This window comes from Tasmannia lanceolata, unplaced genomic scaffold (genome assembly GCF_043159265.1).
Source record: "Tasmannia lanceolata isolate RefF3 unplaced genomic scaffold, GAP_Taslan_0.1 ptg000015l, whole genome shotgun sequence".
Lineage (NCBI taxonomy): Eukaryota > Viridiplantae > Streptophyta > Magnoliopsida > Canellales > Winteraceae > Tasmannia > Tasmannia lanceolata.
Window position 1 is genome coordinate 47,084,609 of NW_027518692.1, and position 22,289 is coordinate 47,106,897.

The following is a 22,289-nucleotide window of genomic DNA, read 5'->3' on the forward strand; positions in this document are numbered from 1 at the left end:
GTGTACACCTCGCGAGGGCAACCGAAGTTGCCCCGGCATGAACTCATGGAAGACCTAGAGATTGGCCTGCCCACAAGACGTACCGTTGTGCAGAAGGGCAAACAATATAGATAGCCCCCTCCACCGGTCCGTATGCGCAATGCATGTGGGAACCCAACCCAACATGCAGTGTCTTTAGCCCACATCCTTGACCAAAGAAACTGGAGCATCCCCGTTGATAGCTCACAGTCCACACCCAAAGCTCCCTTAGGGCATGCCCACAAGTTGTAGTATGATTTCCTACTGTGTACGTCCATGCACAAGTAAGTCCTCTTGCAACCCATGGGCAAACCACCAAGGTTCTGGCCCACACCTGCTAGGCCTAACGGGGGAGGAGTCAACAGGTCACGGGGCCAACTCTCCCTATAGAGTTTGGCCAACCAACCCTCTCAACCACCAGTGGCAACCAAAGGTGCTGCAAATGACGACTTCTCAAGACGCAACGAGACGATGTAAGTTTGGATTTTAATACCGGTTTTGTCCTGAATTGTTTTTCCGTGACACTAGGCCGGCACATATGTAGTACCACTGACATGGCCTCTTCGCATATTCAACCATCATTAAACAAATGTGGCAAAAGCCCTCCCTGAGTTCTCCTTTTATTCAGCCTTCAACATTAAAAGATGTTGGAAAGAGATTTGAAATATCAGGGAAAACGAAGAGGTAGTGGCCTCTAGGTGAACCCCTGATCCTGGGTGGTTAAAGTTAAATTTTGATGGATCAAGCTTGGAAAACCCAAGGCCCTCAGGTGTAGAAGGTCTTTTGAGAGATGATAATAATGTCATAAAGTGGGCTTTCTCAGGTCCGATATGCATTAAAGATTCTAATGAAACGGAAGTGATGGTGATCCCTTCAAGGATTTAGACATATATTGGAAAGAAATACGGAAAATCCTATAGTGGAAGGAGAATCGCTAAATGTCATTAGGTGGTTGGAAGGCCAATCTCCTCACACATGGAGATTTTCTGAACTCTTTGATGAGATCTTAGACCGGGTTGAGGGTTATCAGGTGCGCTATCATCATGTCAGGAGGACGACAAACGAAAAGGCAGATTGTCTTGCTCACACAGGACTAGTGACAAGAGCCGAGTTAGAGTTTTTGCCTTGCTTCCCTTGAGGAGATTGTGTCTGTGTTCGTCTCTCTTTTATTGTACTGCTTTTTGAGCTAGGCCCATGACTGTCTTGGTCTTGGCCACCGTTAAACAATAATGATTCACCCGTTTTAAAAAAAAGTAGCAGCCATTGGCCCATTACATATAACCACAAACGGGATAGTCATTCAGTATACGCTCAAATATTCAAAGAGGGACCCAATGACAAGTCATGTCAAAAGAAACCTATCTATGCTATAGATAATGGGAAAAAATTAAATAGGGTGACCCTTGAGGATATTTAAAATCTTATAAATTTAAAGTTCCCTTCAACTATTAAATAACTTATGAATGTGGATTTATTTATAACTAATTAATATCTTACACGTAAATTTCTCCATTAAATGCCTTATATGTAAATTTATAGCTCTTAAATGACTGTTTGCGCATAAAGCTTGCCGTTGGCTTATATATATATTGAGAATTTATATGATGCCCGACCGTCCACCTAGCCCTTTATTTTTTATCCGGTTAAAACACCCTTTTTTGAGTGTTTTGACCAGATCAAAAATCAGCTAGCCCTTGTAAATTACCTGGTCGGCCATCATATAAAAACTCATATTACTTAATCAATTATTTGATTATCAAATGACGAAACGATCGTTCTTCTTTGAAACCACATAGTACAAACAATTCCTAACAATATATACAGGCCAAAACCATACAAAAATTAAAGACTAAAACTACACAAATTTTTTTTTTTTTTTTTTTAATGTTTGTAACTCCTTGATCTTACTGCCAAAGGTATGCTTTTTTTAATTGTTTGTAATCCCTAGTGTGATGAAAATGGGTTTTAGTTTTTGTTGTTTTTATTTTCATCAAAGTAAAAGAGAGGGGTGGGTTAAACTTTTGAAGTTATGAAAGTTATTGATGGAATCTTATTTTATCAAAGATGAAGGCAGTTTGTTGTCTGCTGTTGTGAAAAGAAACTTCATAAACCCTATTCTGTTTGTTAATTAAAACCTTTTGGGGAGGGCCTTAGTAGACCAAACTATAAAGAGAGGAAGGCACGTAGAAGTTTCCTTTTCTTGAAGTCATAGCTGGAAAAGTTTGACAAAACAGAGTCAGATTTTCAGGTAATAAAGATGTGAAAAGTCAAGGGAAAGGGAAATAAAAGAATGGGGAGAGATAACCATCAAAGGCTAAGGCTGTAGAATACAACATTGATGTAACCAAAGGGCATGCTTTCCAACCATAGAAGGCGGAGCAGGAACCGGTCGTTTTTAACCTTTGGATTATATAATACAGGGGAAGTCTATCATACTCTACATTTTAAAGCCGGAAATGTTATCAGCACCATAGTTTGATATTTGTAAAAAACCAACTGTCTTTTCTTCTTTAATGGGCTCGTGAGAGCTTTTTGGGAAATGTAATAACCTTGACAGCTCTTTAAATACTAAAAGAGCCAAGATCGTTTGTGAAAATATCAAAATACGGTTGTTCTGATATTATTTCCCTTAAAAGCCAATTTTATCATAAATAACAATACCCAATTCCATATTTTTAGGGAAATGTTATCAGCACTACTGCATTTTGATGAGGGCACTCCTCACTTTATTAAAAGTACAGTATGGCCACCACCATAGGATGATCCAAACCGTCCATTAGATGGGCCACAGCATAAATAGGTTGTGTCCGAAAAATTATTTCCATAGGTCGACCCTAACCCTCCGATCTATAGAGGGTTAGGATCAACCCTCTAACATTCAGATCGGAGGGTTATGATCAACCTACGAAAATGATTTTTGGTGCACAACCTGTTTATGATGTGGCCCATCTAATGGACGGTTTGGATCATCCTATGATGTGGGCCATACCGTACTTTTATTAAAGTAAGGAGTGCCCTCATCAAAATACAGCAGTGCTGATAACATTTCCCTATTTTTATTTCTTCATCTTGTGCACAAACCATACACCAATGCACCGTGGAAAACGCTGATTTGTATTGTCTCAATGCTGCACCTGCCCTTTGAGCATACAAAATGTTTGGACCCACTTGATCTCAATACCTAATAGTAGTAAAAAAGATCCACTTCAAATTCATCTATGCCTTTGTTTCGGATCCCTAACGGGTCCCTTATAAGTTACACCCTTTCTGAAGTTCTTTTCAATTCTACATTTTTAAGACAAGAAAATGGATCGGTCTTAGGTCCTACTTACGTTGTACTCAAATTATGGCTCGGACTAGGGTAGGTGTCACCCCTTAAAATGTTGGTTCACACATTGGCTTGTGGTGGCACCCCTTAAAATGTTGGTTCACACATTGGCTTGTGGTGGCACCCCTTAAAATGTTGGTTCACACATTGGCTTGTGGTAGCACCTTGCACCCTTGCCAATGTGCACTTGGAAAATCAAGGTGGGAAGAAGGCTATGGGACCAAGGCTTTGGCATGGCATAAGGGGCATAGGCATGGGCGATGGTCATCTTGCACTAGACTGGTTGTGGGCACTGATTAGGCATTGGACTGGTTGTGGACACAGGTTGGGCACTGGACTGGTCGGATGTTGAACTGGTTAGGCACTGGACTGGTTGTGGACACTGGCTGGTTGGGCATCATTCACCAGATTTGATGTGCACTCATTGGTGAGTGCAAGCAAAACTAAGGCACCAGTGGGCACCGGACATTTGGCAACACATTGGCTTGGCTGCAAATGGTGGGAACGATTACAAGACAAACCTGGGCGCTCTTAGGCGTCACTTGGGCAACACTTGGGTGTTTTTGAAAAAGAGTGGCAACTGTTATATTCAAATGAAGGCTGTTGTTTGTGGCTATTATGCTCACATTGTGGGTAGTTGTTTGTGCCACATGGTGGCTTTGTATTGGTTTGTAACTAAGCACATGGATTGTGCAAAGTTTGAATGTAATATAGGCACTCATAGGCAAAAATGCCCAAGGCATAGGTAATCTTAGGCAACTGTTGGAGTTTCCTTGTAATTGTACTGTGTCAATGGTGAAATCCGTGGAGTAGGCAGAGATTTGGCCAACCACGTTCAAAAGTCTCTTGTGTTGTGATTGTGTGAGTATTTTTGTTGATTTCTGTTACTTTGTATGTGAAATTTTGTGTGGCTGACTAGCATAGTGCTAGGCAATCACGGACAACCCCTTTATCAAACAAAATTTAATTTTTAGTGAGTTGCCCCGTGGCAGTAGGGAGGAGGGAAGAAATTCGAGAGAGAGCGAATGAACTGTCAAAACAAAGTGGAGTTCTAAAATGAAGGGCACCTAATGCACTCTGGTGATTTACAACCAATGGGGGTGCCCTTTCATCTCTTTTTTGCAAGGGCACCCTTCATTTTAGAACTCCTCATGAAGAAAATATGAAGGGTAGTAGCATCTTCACTCTCTATTTGGATCTGCGATGCTTTGTGGTGTCAGTGTCGCAAATCAAAAATAAGTTTGGACCTTAGGAAATGGATCCCGATGGACACGGTTCAAATGCAGCGATTGTGACCAAATCCTGTACATGACACCCTACAACTTAAATGACTAAAGATCTATTTTCTTGTCTAAAACACCAACAACAAATGCGGGGCCCACTCGATCTCACCACTTTATAGGGTGGAAATCACTGACGAAAGTTTACTAGCCACGATCTAATTAAGCTCCATGGATTAAACCTGATGTGGGCCATCCCTCCGTGTATACACCAAACTCCAGTGTATATTCTTACCCACAAGAAAGGATAATCCCCACTCGTATTTTCTCCCCTTGATGAAAGGGATGGATGCATGTGAAGTCTTTTCCCAATTTCCTCAATTTCTTAACTCAAAAAGGAGTCGCTTTCAATTGAAATATTAACAATTGGGATATTATTTGCTCGCACGTCCTCTTTAAACTATAAAATTGCCCATCTGTCACCATGGCGGCCGATATTAAAAGCCCGCTATGTACCTTTCCTCATCTCCCCAATTCTCTTTTCCGGCAACTTCTATCCCTTTTTCCGGCGAAGATCTCTGCTCAATTCGATCATTAAACAAGGCTTTTCTTCTTCCAATCAACGGTTCGACTTTTTCATGGACGCGCGTTTCAACAACAACCCTTTTATCAGGGAAGAGGAAGAGCTGGTAAATACGCCGGAAAGCGGAGAGGGTTCGCCGTTTTCCGGCGTTGTGACTGACCGGAAGACAAGTGCCACGTCATCACCCAAAAGAAGGTTAGTATCAGATCCCGGTGAGTTTTTTTTTTTTTTTTTTTTTTTTTTCACTCTGAAATGAAGAGATCGGACTGGGTTTGTTTTTCAGTAGGAGGGCCGTACAGAAGCATGTAGTGTCCGTACCGATAGCTGACGTGGAGGGATCTCGGCTGAAAGGCGAGGGAGCTCCACCGTCCGATTCGTGGGCTTGGAGGAAGTACGGCCAAAAGCCCATCAAAGGTTCTCCCTATCCAAGGTATCATTCTTTCTAACCTGGCCGATTTTAAGCCTATTTTTTGCCCTTTTTGGCATAAATTAAATTAGAGATGATCCTGAACCGTAGGATCCCACTGCCCTCTAATTCTCTCCGTCGATTCACAATTAATTTTATTCCCCACACCCCACGCCTCCTTCCCACCAGCTATATGGTGACAGTCGGCGTATTTTTGCGAGAATTGCTTTATTTTGCTAACATGTACCACAAAAAAGGAACATTACTGCCTTCGCATGATTCACGATACATCTTAGAAGGATCCTCGATCCCGTCATTATAACTAACATGCGCCACGTGATCTCCACACCCCAACCCACCTTCCTCTTCAATCAGACCATCCGTCTTTTCGCTTTTCCCACTCCCATAAACTAGAGGCGCATTCTAGTGGATTCCTCTCATATTTACTAAAATTCACGATAGAAGTAGGGGAATTATCCTAAACCCCCAACCGTATGAAATTAGAATAATCTCTCATGCTCCTTTCTCTTGGGTTATTTTGGGCAGAGGATACTACCGATGCAGCAGTTCAAAGGGGTGTCCAGCCAAAAAACAAGTAGAGCGGAGCCGTGTGGACCCCACCATGCTAGTGATAACGTACGCCTGCGAGCACAATCACTCCTTACCGGCTTCCCGAACCACCACAACCACCAGGCCGGCACCCAAATTCCCTCCCGAAGAACCGGCGGTTTTCTCAAACCCGGCCGAATCGACCGAACCGGACGAAAAGTTCCCCGATCTAGACAACCACGTTTTAATCGCCGATGAATTCTGCTGGTTCTCTGACGTGGCATCCTCCCCAACCAAGGAAACCGTACTCCACATCCCGACTTTCGCGGGGAGCAACGACTTTGATGACGTGGCGGCGATGATTTTCCCGATGAGAGAAGAGGACGAGTCTTTGTTCGCCGATCTGGGCGAGTTGCCGGAATGTTCTGTGGTTTTCCGGCGGGAGGAGGAAAGCCGGCGGTGCAGTTTAAGGACGGCATCTTGGTGTGGGAGCACAGGATAAGGATGTTATCGTGCGCCCACCCACGCAAGGCGGAATATTAAAATCAACGGAGAACGTACCGTGCGCCAAAAAGGATATAGAAATCTTTTTCTTTTTTTTAAATATAATTTTTTTCTTCTTCTTGTTTTTAGGTGTCCGTGTTGGATTTAGAAAAAAAATAAAAAATAAAAGGGCTGTTTAGGGATGCTCGGTATCTGTCTTAATCTCCTTGTAATTAGCATCTCTCTCTCTCTCTCTCCTGATCTATCACTTGTAACATCGCAAGTGTTCTTTAAAGAGGTTAATAGGGGTGTGAAATATAATTATATGATGAAGGCCCGTATGGACACGTACAGGTGGTACGATAAAGACATGGGACCCAATTTTGTTAAAAATTTGAATTTTTTCTAGAATGGTGCCCACCTTGGATAGTTCAAAGCTTCAATCTGGTCTGATCAAATGTTAATAACTGTTGGATGAAGACCCGGTGCTTAGACAATCACGAAAATTTCTGGACAAAGTTCCACATTCAATATCTACAACTATTGGCAGAACAATTAGGCACTATTCGTTTTAGATTGTTGCAACCGATTCTGGGCTCCGAACTGACTATCATGGCCCTGTTCGTTTCCGATTCTACAATCGGCTGCAATAATCTGAAACGAACAGGGCCTGAACGTAATTTGGAGTCCAATAATAGGTTTGGCCCCACAATAGGTTGCAACAATTTTAAACGAACAGGGCCTTAGTATTGTCAGACAAGATTATTTAAGGGTTATGGCTAAGCGAAGGTGGGGTCCACCAGTCCAGTAAGATGGAGCTGAGGGTTCTTATGAAATATGAGAATCGATGCATCATAATATGATTTGAATACGACCCATATTGAATTATTCTTACAGTAAAATTCTTCACTTTTTTTCTCATAGATGAGCTAAGCAAAGAAAATGGTTACTAAGAGACAACCTTCGCTTAGCAAAGAAAGATAAAAGAAGTAAATAATACGTCTCCAGCTTCTAGAATATTTTGAATTCACAAAAAGGATAACTCGTATTCAATTCAAGAGAATAGTAGTAGTTTCGTTTCGGGTTACAAGACGCACAGACTCCTAAAGCAGTGTAATTCACCTGTAATAGTAATTTTAACCAAAAATAACCCAAACACGTCATTTGACTCTAAGGAGATTACTTCTTTTTTTTAAAAGAAAAGGGCGATGATATTTTCACCGCCTCCGGTACACATTCGCCTCCCTGATGACGTGAACAGTAGGCAACTTTGCTTGCCTATTGTTCACGTTGTTATCAGGGGGCGAATGCATACTGCCATTTGGGGGGCTTTGAAAATATCATCACCCAAAAAGAAAGGGCTCCAAAATCCTCTAAATAGTCTAAGCATAGAATTGGCCGAGATAATAAATAAATAAATAAGATATCATTATCTTTTCGAGCTTATTTTGTGATAACTCGACACCCATTTTTAATTAAAGATTGGCCTCATAGGACTAAATCATTGGTTAGTTATTTATCCATTAGAATTGTAACAGTTATTCATCAACGGTCATTTTTCCCGAAGAATAGGGATGACAATTATACTTAAATGTTTAAAGTTTGAAATTCAAACTGGAAGTTGCCATTGATAACAGTTTCCTCCCATAGATCAGGAGCGATTGTGGACGGTTGCAATAGAAATCTATGTAAATAGATGATTATGTCTAAGCAAGAGGTCTCAGAACCAATTCAAAATATGTTATAATTTACCTTACATTCATCTTTTCGCATTATCTTTTACTCTTCCTTAGTTGTACTCTTACTCCTACAACAACTCAACTCAACTAAGCCTTCGTCCCAAACTAGTTGGGGTCGGCTAATGAGTGCTTTAGCGGTAGTTTTACTCCAAGAACACAAAATTTTTAAGGAATGGATTCATCCGCACTAGTGAGAATTTCTTTTTAATTTCAATTCTATATCCAATGGCCACCGTTTGTGTTCTTCTGTCATGAATCTAACGGAATACTATGGTTCTTTTTCAACAACTTTTTTCATCTTAAGGACTTTTTGCTACAAAAAAAAGTCAAATAGGCTAAGGAAAATGCCATAATGTGTTGTCATGTACATTTTCTGGCGGATAATTTTTGTGGTGGATGAAGATGAATAATGAGATGCTTTAAGGCCCATTACAATTATCGCTTCGTTAAGACAATTTTTGTCTCCACTAGTTGAAGAATAGGTGTGCACTGTATTTCTACGAAATTTCCTCTAAGATACAATGAAGCCAAATCATAAAGACCTATTTGTATTGGCATAATACACTAATGACAATAGACCTGAATCATCCTTGAATTTGGAATGCCTGATGAGACGGATACTTTCTATTTCTACTGAAAACAGAAACTAGATCGAATGAAAGAAGAAACCAACACAAAAGGAATAATGCAAAAAGACCTTCGAAAGCTCTAGAAATCACAATTTTCACACTGTAAGTTCTTCGTATGTTTACAATGGTAGATTTGAGATCTTTTTATAGAATTGCTGATGGGTTTTCACTCTTGATCATGGTTGTTTAGAGTGGGTTCAAATCTGACCTTTAGATCGTGATTGATTGTGATTCCATAATGAAGATTGACTCCGTTGACTCGAGTAAAACCTTAGTTCACCTATGTGCCAAGTGCAAAGTGTGCTAAAAAGTGCCTCTAACACCCTACAGCCCACTGCCTCACGAGCATGCGGTGCGTTGCACAGTCCCACGGCCAACCATGCAAAACTTCCTTTCAGTAAAGCACGAAATAGGAATGAGAAATGATTTATAAGCTTGTCTCCTCTTATCTTAACTTTTATTGACCCACGAGTCTTTTTCGAAAACACTTTGAAGAACTTAATGTTCAGAAAAGCAAAACCCCTTTTTGGTTTTATTTATTTTGAAAATATTTTCTAACACATTTGTCTTATATGTAGACATTAAAAGCCAATCAAAAAGATAATTCCTTAGCAGAAAGAGAAGTATGTATCTGTCCCATGTGATGAGAAGGGGCGCATTTATCATTTCTCTTTTTTATTTGTCATTTTTGGGGAGCTAATCTGCATTGTTCATCCGAGGGCTGTGTTATAGATTAGCGTTTATCCCATATCATAAATTAGTCAAAGAGAAATGCTAAATAGACGACGCGTGTGAAACCTTCACAAATTAGCCCGTAGATCCCTATCCGTGTAGGAGGCGCGTTTGTCTTCCCGTTGTTTACACGGCTTGGAATCTACTACATGTACTTCCTATTTCCATCCTTTCTAGGCGGAGCTTTTTGAGTGGGGAGTACATTCGCCCCATTTTCTTCCCTGGCCACCCACACTAGTGTATTTATTAATACTCTTTTTACACTACAAAGGGGTGCCCGGGTATGGTCTTCTGCTCTAGAACTTCCTAATTGCATGAAAGCAAATCGGTGGACAAGGCAAACCCAACTCTGATTACAAAGTCTTTGCGCCAAAAAGTCAATAGCTTTGACAATGAAATGAAGTTTGGATCTCTCTCTCTCCATACTAACCACATGGAACGTGATAAGATGGGACGGCTTTTTAATTGTTTATTTATTTACTCGTATATAAGCAAATTTTATCCAGAGTATTCCTAGTAAAAGAATGATTAATTTGAGTATTTTTATATATTATTTATATGAACCCCTGTGCAACGTAGCCCCAATATTGCCCCAATGTTAGGGGTGCATCTTCGGCTTGGGTTGGGTTGGCATTTCCACGGGTTAGGTTGAAAATGTATTGGGCTTGGTTTGGGTTGAGGCATTGGGCAACCCGCGACCCCATACCCTAATTTTATTGTGATTTTATCACGTTTTCAAAAACTCAGGGCCATATTGTGTGTGTTTTCTTTTTAGTATTTTTACCCCGGGCCAACCCGAACCCAACCCAACCCAACCCGCCCTGATTTGGAAAATTGGGCTCGGGTAGGGGTGAGACTTTTAATGGCGGATTGGCTTAAGGTTGACTTTCCTTGACCCAAGGCGTGTTGGGTCAGGTTAGGGTTGAGGTTTGGGTTCTCGGGGCTGGCTAGGGTTGGTGTCAACAAAGCCCAGCCCTGCACGAGTTGCACCCCTAATCATTGTATAAAAGTGTCTTTCCTGGCAGAACTATATTACTACAATATTCTCTTCAAATCACATAGAAATAGCTTAAGGAGGAGGTTGGTTTATGAGAGAAGCAAATCAATGATTTCCATTACAACTCACACAAGTGGCCTAATCCAACCCAAACAAAATTATAATACAAATCCCAAGTCAAAATGCCTAAGCTGTAAGATGCTGTACGAAACCTTTATTTCTAGTTTTCAGCCACGTGAGAGAGCTTCGTACTTGGCTAAGAAGGAACGTCATCTCCGTACTGGAAGATTAGTTTGAATGATTTTTTGGCCCATTGGTATTGTGATTAGTTTAGATGATTTCTTCTTATCCATCACCGGATTGGTTTTCTATTGTTTTAGTTTCTCAAGGAGGAGGAAACAAATAAAGAAATATGGTCATGCAACTTTCCTTTTAATACCAAAATTAAATTATAAAAATGGCTAACCCCTTGTTTACATATGCACAAGGGATTCGCTTCTCCGTATGCCTTGATTTTGCTGGTTTCACACCAATGTTGACCTTATCCAAAATTCCAAAGTAGACCTTATCCAAATGGCAATGATAAATCCACACCCCTCCAGGATAATTCGCACCACTTTAAGAGAGGGTATGTGACAAACTTTAATGCTTTTTAGTGTCAATTCAAGTTTAAGCAGTGCGAATTTATCATTGCCCTATCCTTTCCCTTTATTTTTTGGTGTGTGTGAGCGCGCAGGGGGGTCAGTCTTACACACTAGGTTTTAAATTTTGGGATTCACCGAAACCGAAATTTCGGTTTACATTCGGTAAAAGTTCTCGAAGCAACGGATTTTTTCTACCGGAATTCCGTAAAGAAATAAAATAATAATATTACATTGAAATTTTGACCGAAATTTGGTACGTTTGGGGAATCTCAGTTTCGGAACGTTCGGTTTTGGTGTTGGATTTCGGTCGAAATTTAAAATCTTGGTTATACAGTCTCACGCACACATAGATACATATATGTATGAGAATTTTTATATGGTGGAAAAATACACGTGCACGTGTTCCATAGGATGGTCGTAACACTCCTTTGTAAACGTTTAAAATGGACAGCACCTCTAAATTGGAATCTGTGTTATGTGGTGTGGAATTAGCAATCGAAATGCTCATCCATCCTAACTAAACAACTTCTCGTAATCAATCGGGATTACCGTCGAACTTCAATTTGGAGCAATGTCCATGCATGGTAATTATGTAAGTGACTGATATATTCGACCCATTTTTTAGTTGGGACAGTCTTCCATGACTGCTCTTTTACACTAGAGGGGGCTTCCCCAAGTAAAAAAAAGAGAGGGAACCATTTCCCATTGTGAAAATGACAATGTCCTAGAGGACCCTTTTGTATATTCTTATATTCATATGAATAAGCTAAGTTACGAAAGGCATTTGGGTATAGTGATAAGTGATTTTAACATAGGGATTGAGCCTCTAGCTCAATGGTCCTCGAGGTCGCAGGTTTGATCCCATCTTAACTACCAAAAACCACCATGAGGTTTAAAATGGACGGCATCATATAAAAACTACCACAAATTGAACGGTTAGGATTACACTATTGGGCCCAGTTCTAGAGAACAGCCTATTGAAGGCAGGGGACAAACACATGAATGTTTCAATCAGCCATACATGTGTGCCCCAGGATTTTTTTTGGCTGCGAGAGCACATCATATAAGAACTCACCTATTCCAATCATACAAACAATTTATCTACTAGATCCTGCAATAAAAATGCAAGGCATTTAATAGTTACAAAAGAAATTTAAATGTATAAGATATCACAAGGTATTTTTAATAATTAAAAAAACCTCTACATTTATAAGGTTCCAAATAACCTCGGGGCCACCCAAGTTTTGCCATTATATACAGTATAGCCTGTATAGGCTGGTGCTAAACGCAACCCCCTGTTTTAACCATGGCCACCCTTTTTTAATGTTTTTTGTCTTTCCCAAGTTAGGAAACAACTAAGAGGGGGTGGCCCTAGTAAATAAAAGGACAAATATATCATTTCCGATAGTGTAAGGGGCCCAGTCCCTATGGAAGTAAAAGTAAAAGAAATAATTTTTGATACCCAAATGGCCAAATCCTATTCAAACCTTCTCTGCTGTTCATCAAGATGCAATCTATTATAATCTCTCTAGCTGAAAAAATCTCTTACAGAAACCATGTACATGAAACTAATACAGCAAACACCCTCTTAATGTAATAAATCCCTTACAATAACCCATGGTGACTGATGCAGCAAGAAAGTAAAAACCTCAGCCACACCCTTACCTAAAATTCAAACCATTCCTAGCTTGAGCAGCACCCAACTCTCTTAAGCGCTGAAACATCTTTAACATTTATCCTTTCTCCTTTTCAGGGTACACCTTAAAATTCAATCCAATCCTAGTTTGAGCAGCACCCAACTCTCTTGAGCGCCGAAACATCATCTTTAACATTTATCCTTTCTCCCTTACCGGGTACTGTTGCTGCCGTTCCATCATCACCTGTCTCCACCGCCTTCTTACTCACAATACGATAAATCTGAGTCAAGACCTCTGCAAATGCGTTGTCAACGTTGGTGGATTCTAATGCCGAGGTCTCCATAAAATAGAGAGACTCCCTCTCGGCAAAAGATTTCCCATCTTCAGTTGAAACGGACACAAGATGACGGAGATCGGACTTGTTCCCAATAAGCATGACGACTATGTTAGGATCAGTATGATCCCTCAGCTCCTTTAGCCACCTCTCGACGTTCTCAAAAGTGGAATGTCGGGTTACATCATATACAAGCAATGCACCAACGGCTCCTCGATAGTAAGCACTAGTAATGGCCCGATACCTGCACTCAGATGTGAATTAGGACTGGCGATGCATGTAAATTTGGTGGGATGATTGTGAACCAGCATTGGTTAGAAATGTAATTAGGTCACACAATATGAATTGATTTGTGGCAGATGCATGGCTAATGATACTATTAGAATGTGGGCGAGATATTGGATTTTTTCGTTTATCATTATTTACCATTGCACAACTGCTGATCTTATTTTCTATTGCATAAGTATATTTCATACGATTGTTTTCTCTACTTGTTTATGCATGTCAGTTACAAAACTAATGCATCAGTAAGATGGAAAGAAAACAATACAAAAGGCAACAAGGACATGAGGAGAATAGAATTAGAAGGCATATAGGGTGGATCTAAAAACCATTTGGATAGGTTTGGATCTACCATAAGATGTTATAGGAAATATAACAAATGATTATAAGATTACACAACATCCAGTAGAAAATAGCAGCAATACACAATTATAAATACTGCACCTACTACTTTGGAGGAGACTATGCTTAGCTATTAGGGCAAAGAAATATGACTATAATCAACAAAATCTCAATTGCATCATTTGCATATGTTTTCGTTTCCCCTCCCCAAAGAAGACTCGTTCGACAGAATTAGTGATAGAAAAATTGTGTCGGAGGAAACCCCATCAAAAGAAAATGTGCCCAAGTGAACTCCATCAAAAGAAATCGTGCCAAGAAAATCTACATATGATCAGTAGCCATTGGAATAGGTCAATCAACAGATAAATGGCTGAACAATGGAATAGAAGGCTGATTGATTGGATAAGATGAGGAGTTCCATTTGTCGTCCATCTGATTTTAAAGGAGTTAATTTATATCAATCTAGATGATATACTACCAATGTTACCACCACAGAATCTCTTTCCAAATATCTTGTTTTGAAATGACAGAATCATTAAGTTCATAGATTGTTGCCACGATTGTTTTTTTTTTTTTTTTGTCAAATGAATATCTTTGTAAGAAAACGAATTGAACTAGGTCATTCAAAAAAAAAAACCAAACCGAAATGAACTCGATGTTGAGTTCTTTTCTAGATGGGGTGACTGATATGGTACTCCTTCGTGGCAAGATGGTGACCGCAGGAAGGAAATTGATCGCAGCTAATGTTTTTTTCCAGATTTTGACCCAGGATTGGAGCCAAAGCATGCGCCCAGATTTTTCCAGATTGACCCATGTTTTTTCCAAAGACGCGCAATTGCCTAGGCAAGCCCTCTCTCCAACACGTCATCAAGCTTCCATGTGAATTTTAGAATTTTAACCCTCACTAGGATGAATTTAGGGTGAATTTGAGCATTTCATTTCATTACATTTAAATTCTAAAAATTTACCCCTCATTAGTGTTAATTTAGGGTGCATTTCATTTAATTTCATATTGTTAGGATCGAAACCCCCAGCTATGCACGTTTCCAAATTCCATCGCCCTTGTCATCGTTGCATTTGAAACAAGTTCAGGCAGAGTACAGGAGGCCATTGAAACCTCAGTAATGGCGAAAGCACCAAGTATCATTTCATTTCATTTCGTTTACCATTCAAAAAAAAAAAAAAATCAGTTCAGTTCATTTCATATTCAAGTGTATCGAGTGGCCTAAACTCCTATTGATTTCTTTTGGATCCTAAAGTTATGCAGGAGATGCTTACTGTGTGTGTGTCATTTTCCAGTTTAATAATAGATGAGTTTCTTTTTGTACTCTCTATCACAGACTCATTGGGAGACAGATTCAATGGGAGAAACAGAGGGCCATAGGCAACTTGTGGAGGGTTGGGTGACATGGGTATCAGCAGGATTCAGTTTGTTTTCATTTTTTTCGCTGACTGGAACGGTGCTTGACATCCCATCCTTGATGCTCATTGCTCTAAAGCTCCCTATGTTGTAGTGCGAGAAGAAGCAGCCATGAGCTGGTTTCCTTTTTACTTTTCTTTTCTTTTTATGTATCAAAATTTTGGTTCTAATGACTTTTTTCTGCAACTCGGGTTGGGTTCGGGTTGAGATAAATCTACTCGGGTTGGACAAATGGTCCTTCGGATTGAACTCAACCCAACCCAACCCAACCCGCCCCAAGTTGCACCCCTACCTCTGCCTCCCACTGCCTCCCACTGAAGCTCACCCAACCCGAACTTTCCAAAGTCCCTGTCCACAAAATCCTAAGGGATCGACCTCATCGGAACTTTCATGCTCATCCCCCCCATCTTAGCCCTTGAAAAAAATTGCCCATATGGGTCCAGCCTCTGGAGGCTCCATTCCTCCCAATATCCTTGCACCCTCTGATCTTTTGATTGGGAAGGACCACTTTGATGCTAGGATCAGAGAGCCCTCTAAGAGAGCTAGAGAAGACAACCTCCGCATGGCATAGCTAGTTTGGCAGGCAGAAATCTCTCGGGCCCCCACTCTTCCGTCCTATCACCAGCAGTAGGGGCCAGCCTTTCAGCCGTCCACCTATTTTCATTTGACCTCCTCATTGCAGCCCTTGTGGCTGACCCATTCCCGGCCCATCAAGCCCCTACAGCTGGCCCACCGCCTCCCCATCTAGCCATTGCGGCTGGCCCAACCCCTCCACTGCCATCCACCCACCCTTGCAAGCCCTCCCCATGTAATCCCTCTAGTTAAAGTATAAAAGATAAATAACGCCCTTCTCCAACAGCTTAAGCTTTTGGAGAAGTTGGTAAGTTAACATGGTATCAGAGCCAAAGGCCTCGAGCTCAAACCTCCCGGATAGCAAAAATCCACATGCGATGGCTGGCCCAAAGTGGGACCATATGTGCCACATGTTTGCCAAGTGGGCCACACGTGTGGGGGAGTGTTAAAGTATAAAAGATAAATAACGCCTTTCTCCAACAGCTTAAGCTTTTGGAGAAGTTGGTAAGTTAACACCTCTACCTGAACCAGCTACAATCTAGCCCCCAATTGAACCCATAACTCAGTAGAAACAAAGAAAAGGGAAATCAATCCGATCAGGGAAATCCGTAGGAGAAACATGGGGAGAGGGGAGTTCGTAAGAAAAAGCCCCACGATCAGTTGATATGCTTGACCATTATACTTAAGATAAGGCCTTTTTTTTAATGATAAGGCCTAACAAAGCTTTAGCATCTCTTGGCAACTTAGCATTAAACTAGAGAGAGAGCACACCAGAGCGGCATGCATTAGCACTCCAAACCAACCCGCGACCCCAAATAGTGAACCAACTTAGCCTACCCTCATCGTACCGGGTATCGGGTTACCATCATACCCCGTACCCGTTCCCGTACCGCGTTCCAGGTAACATTGCTCTTGAGAGTGCCCTAGGGCCGGATGGATTGGCAGCCTCTTCTACTCTTCGCGCTGGGATTTAATTAAATTAGATATCCTGTCAACCGTCACTCCATTCTTCAAGGGAGTGAACCGGCCATCTCTAGCAACCCTCGTGAGAGTGCCCTGGGGCCGGATGGATTAACGGCCTCTTCTGCTCTTCGCGCTAGGATTTAATTAAATTAGATATCCTGTTAACCGTCACTCCATTCTTCAAGGGAGGGAACCTTTCTAGACATGACTCATCCGCTTTCCTAGACTTAATTCCCAAAAGTGAAAATCCAAAGCTATTCTCCCAATTTCTATTACAATTATTCTTCAAAGCTCATGGTAACGAGGCTTGCAAAAGTCTTGCCTAATGTCATTTCCTTAGAATAAGGAGCATTTGTTAAAGGCGAGTTCATTGAGGAAAATATTGTGATACCTCAGGAAATGATGGTTGGCCTCAAGCAAAAAGTCAGGGGAAGTAATGTGATTCTAAAAATCGACATGGCAAAAGCCTTCGACAGGTTAAACTGGGAGTTCCTACAGGATGTGCTCGAAAGGTTTGGGTTCTCCAAACAATGAAGGAATATAATAGAGGAATGTACCCAAAGAAGCTGATTTTCATTTGTTCTAAATGGGGAAGCCCATGGTTTCTTCCATGGTCCTTCCAAGTCCTTGCGAGGCCTCACACAAGGAGATCCTCTCTCCCCATGCCTTTTCATCCTAGCGGAAGAAGTCCTAAGCAGAGGCCCGACAGCCCTCTTTGGAAGATGAGGAGTTCGGCTTGTTTAGGGTTCTGCCAAGGGAAGCTAAGGCCTGCTAGGGCTTTTGCAAGAAAAAAAATGGGGAATGATATTTCCCCCCCTTTAACGTTGTTACCCGTTGAGTTTTAAAGGCAAAAAAAAAACGTTAAGGGGCAGTGAACCATTCTCTTTAAGGGGCGATTTTATCCGTTAGAGCCCTTTGTAGGTTTGTCATTATCAAAGAAAAATATAAAGCGTAAAATAACAAGAGGAGTGTCATTATCAAATGGATTGTGTCCTCAATTTTTACATTATTTCAGTATTTTTTGTGTTTCTATGTATATTTTGTAAAAAAATACTACTTGGCCAAGTCAGGCACGAGGGTAACACTTGTAACAAGCAGCTTGTGCGCCTTGTTGATGAAGTTGAGGAAAGCATTCAGAATGCTGGAATGGCGGGTTTTAAGTTTACGATAATTGGAGTGAGTGACTTCACCTCGATGGGGACTAGAAGAATGTCCTACGGCTTACCGTCTAGGGATTTGATTGCAAATAGTATTGAAGCAGTTTGCTAACATCTTCGTTGGCTGTGACATAGGAGTAACATCTTTTCTTTCCTAAACCCTAAACCCTAATCTCTCTCTCTCTCTCTCTCTCTCTCTCTCTCTCTCTCTCTCTCTCTCTCGGGTTTTGAGGTTGGCTTTGACAAAGCATGTCTCAATAATATTTTGATGAGCTTGTTTGTATCTTTTTTCCTTTTCCTAAAGCCTACCCCTATGGTGCAGTTTGTGTTAAGTTGAACTTTGTATTTTGAATCTGATTTTGCGCCTCTACAGATTGCATGTACAATCATGGTAATGAGATGGAGTACTTTACCAGTATCATGGTCTATTGTGGCCACACAATTAAGGTTAGTGTTTAGGAAATGTTGTATACATATGACTTGCCTTCTGCCTTCATTATTGGAACTTTTGAAATTCAGGATTCTCAACTCAACTCAACTCAACAAAGCCTTTGTCCCAAACTAGTTGGGGTTGGCTAAACGAATCCTTTAAAACAGAAAACTGTTTTAAAGGATTATGAATCCTTTGAAATTCAGGATTATGACCTTTTAATTTTTCCTTGCTGAACACAAGAGCGCATGCACACACAGAAAACAGAAAATTGTTTCAAAAGCAACCAGTACCCCTGGCCATTTGTACTGAATGCATAAGACTCATGATCCACCATTTCATGCAAGTCCTCAGTTTCATTTTACTAGATGCAGTGGTATGAGTAAGAATTCCATAGCCTCCTAACATAAACGGTATTGCTGGAGAGTCCACTCTTCAATAAGAATCGGATAGATAATTTACAAAGTGAAGCCCCCTCCAATAACTCAAATGCAAACAGTCAAGTATCCACTAACCCTGAAGAACTTTCTGCCATAAAAGGTGCCTTCATATTAAGTAAGCAAGCCAATCCATATACAATGCATGTTTTTCTCTTATTGCCAAGTACATGAGAAGAAGACCCTAAGACGACCACAATAATAGGTTATCCGGGTGCATATTTAACAGCATATCCTACGGAATGGACTAATAAACTACAGTCCAACTGAAGGAAAAATAAATCATGAGAACCAAATGAATCGAATAAGCCTTCCCAGTAAGTATCAAGCAATGGTCACAGATACATGTACCTTTTTTTCCTTTTGAATCCAGAATTGTGCACTGAGGACCTGGGGCGGACCTGAAAATTTTATTCATACTTTAAAAAGCAGGGGCGGAGCCAGGAATTTACAGTTGGGGGGGGGGGGGGGGGGAGGGAGGATTAATATACACTTGTCTGGATTGGTCATTGGGGGGGGGCCATGGCCACTAAAATAGCTAGGCATGGAACTAGGCATGCATGTATGTCCATGAACCATAAAAGGAATTTTGCAGGTCATTGGGGGGGGCATGGCCCCCCTCAAGCTATATGTGCCTCCGCCTCGCTTAAAGGAACGATGCACTGGTTTTGAGAAACCCATCTAGACGGGACCCAAAAACTGATCTAAAACATTTCTACACCATGGTTTTAAATTTCGACCGAAATCCGGACTGAAATTTCGGAAATTCCGATTTGTCTGAAATTTCACCCAAAAGACCTGTTTTTTTAAAAATTAATTTAATATTCCACCGAAATTTAATATTGAATAAAATATTATTTTCTTTGTTGTACCGGATTTCGACCGAAATTTCGAAATTTCAGGGTCCGAAACCGGTACCGAAACCGAAATTTTGAACCATGTTCTACACTAGACACATATCGAAATAAGATCAAGGAAAAACTATAATCCTCAAATTGGGTAAGGCTTCTACACAGATCCATGTACCTTTATGGCTAAAATATGAGGGGAGAAAACCCTCCCAAACCCCCAAGTTCACAAAAAACTTCTACACTTGGGCAAACATGGGTAGAGCCCTCTTCAGATCTCTAACTGCAAACCCATCTCCAAACCCTACTAAAACCCTTGATATTACCTAAGAAAAAGAAAGGATGCAAAACTAACCAGCAAAAGAACATCCAACCCAACATGTATAGCTTCAAATACCCAAAAATTACAACAAAATCTCAGAAACCCAGATCAGAAAAACAGAAAGACAGGTGAATTTCGAAACAAGCAAACATAGAAACAATCAAATAACCCAACCGTTAAAGGAAAACAACCAACCTAACATGTATAACTTTAAATACCCAAAATCACAACAAAATTTCAGAAACCCAGATCAGAAAAACAGAAAGGCAGATGGGTTTTGAAAAAGAATACTACAAATACACAAAATCACTACAAGATTTCAGAAACCCAGACCAGAAAAACAGAAACACATAAGGGTTTTGAAAAAGAAAACTCCACATACACAAAATCAGAACAAGATTTCAGAAACCCAGATCAGAAAAACAGAAATACAGATGGGTTTCGAGAAAAATCACCTCTCTTGCCCTGCAGTGTCCCAAATCTGAGCTTTGATGACCTTTCCATCCACGTTCAAACTCCTCGTAGCGAACTCAACCCCGATCGTGGACTTGGATTCGAGACTGAACTCATTTCTTGTGAATCGAGAGAGCAAATTAGACTTCCCAACACCCGAATCTCCGATCAAAACCAGTTTGAAAAGATAGTCGTAATCATCTTCAGCTCTGTACGCAGACGACATCTTGAAAACCGTGGCGAGAAGAAAAAAACCACCTCCAAAAAAAGATAATATTTATTTCTAGACGAAAAGAAACAGAAGGAAGACAGGAGAGTGTTGGATTTTGGCCTTTTCCTTTCTATTTCTTCTTTTGTAGTGTGAAGATGTGAGATTTCTTCTTTGTCAGCTAGGCTGGATTCCAAGATAAATGATCAGGGAGATGTCTTTTTACAGCTGGATAAAGGTACCCCTCGAGGCTATTGTTATTGGCACTACCATGCTTTAATAATTGCACGAACTAAGCTTGTTTTTACTGTTTTAATGGATTTCCGACAGCTCTTTGGGAAATGTAATTACATTTGACAGCTGTTTAAAACAGAAATGACAATATTCATTTAGTGCAATTATCAAAACATTGTAGTGCCAATATCACTAGCAGAAGTAATTGGGCTTAGGCTGGTTTGTGTTTTTTTATGTGAGGGTATTTTGGTCATTTCAGTTTGAGAGAAGATTTAGAAATATGCTTTAGGACAGGATTCTTGAGTTTAGGAGTGATTTTATCCCCGAGGGTACGGTAATTCCTCTGCGGAATTTAGTTAATTATAAAAGCGTGAGAAAAGTAAGGAATTTGGGTACATGTGTTCGAGTAATTATGAATTCCAGGCACCTTCTAAAACAAGAATGAAAGAGAGGCTATTCTTTAAAATTGGGTGGGAAAAAGACCCTGATATCCTTATGACATTAACAAAAATCTCCTTTTTCATTACTGCCTATTAAATTGACATGCTTCACAAGGCTTCTTTTGGTCTGTGTAAATGTCTATTTGAACCGATAGAACATTGGGTTCGTTTCTATCTTGGCCGTCATAAATAACTAGAGACGGATGGATGCTTGACACGTGTTGAAAAACTTTTTGGAACTCCGTTGCCTCTATACACAGCCGGTTTGGTTTGGATTTGAAATCTTTCTTTGAACCTAGAATACCTTGGGTTATTTAAATCTTGGCCGTCGCCAATATGCATAGACGGTCGGATCCACGACACGTGGACATAAATATGGAACGGTGGCTATCTTCTAATAATACCTCCTCTCTGTATGAGATTCCGCCAGCGTGCCCATTATTTCCACTTACACCCTATTTTCACCTGTGTACCCCTTGATATTCCGGCAGCGTTATTAGCCAAAAGAGACGTGAAAATAATAAAATATTTAATAAAGTCCTCGTTCTCTACCAAAAGAGATGTGTAAAACAGAATCCTGGTGGCACCTCTCCTCAAAAAACGTAAAACTCTCGCATATTTGGATTGTAGAAAAAATCTCACCATATCCCACGTTTTTACCAAAATTATTTCTATTACTCAATATCCCACGTATTGTTTCTATTTATTGGAGAAAAAAATCTCTACTATGTCCCATGATTTTAACAAAATTGTTTCTATCTCTCAATATCCTACATGTATTAGCAAAATTTTAACGAATTAGTTATATTTTGTCCTGTGCATCGCGCGGTTTGTCCACTAGTATTCAATAACGCAGCCGTTTTCGGGGTTGTCCACTAGTA

General features: G+C 40.5%; 2 protein-coding genes across 2 annotated transcripts; one reads left to right on the forward strand and one right to left on the reverse strand.

Annotated features, from left to right (window-relative positions):
• Positions 1 to 5,015: 5,015 nt before the first annotated feature.
• Positions 5,016 to 6,790, forward strand: LOC143891609 (putative WRKY transcription factor 65). Its single transcript, XM_077396134.1, has 3 exons — positions 5,016 to 5,344; positions 5,433 to 5,579; positions 6,102 to 6,790. The coding sequence occupies exons 1-3, from the start codon at positions 5,205 to 5,207 to the stop codon at positions 6,604 to 6,606; spliced, it is 792 nt and encodes a 263-aa protein (XP_077252249.1). The 5' UTR covers positions 5,016 to 5,204; the 3' UTR covers positions 6,607 to 6,790.
• Positions 6,791 to 12,824: 6,034 nt separating this feature from the next.
• Positions 12,825 to 20,915, reverse strand: LOC143891608 (ras-related protein RIC2). The gene is made up of 2 exons (XM_077396133.1): positions 20,529 to 20,915; positions 12,825 to 13,543 (listed from the first exon to the last, which is right to left on the reverse strand). The coding sequence occupies exons 1-2, from the start codon at positions 20,750 to 20,752 to the stop codon at positions 13,108 to 13,110; spliced, it is 660 nt and encodes a 219-aa protein (XP_077252248.1). The 5' UTR covers positions 20,753 to 20,915; the 3' UTR covers positions 12,825 to 13,107.
• Between the last annotated feature and the right edge of the window lie 1,374 nt (positions 20,916 to 22,289).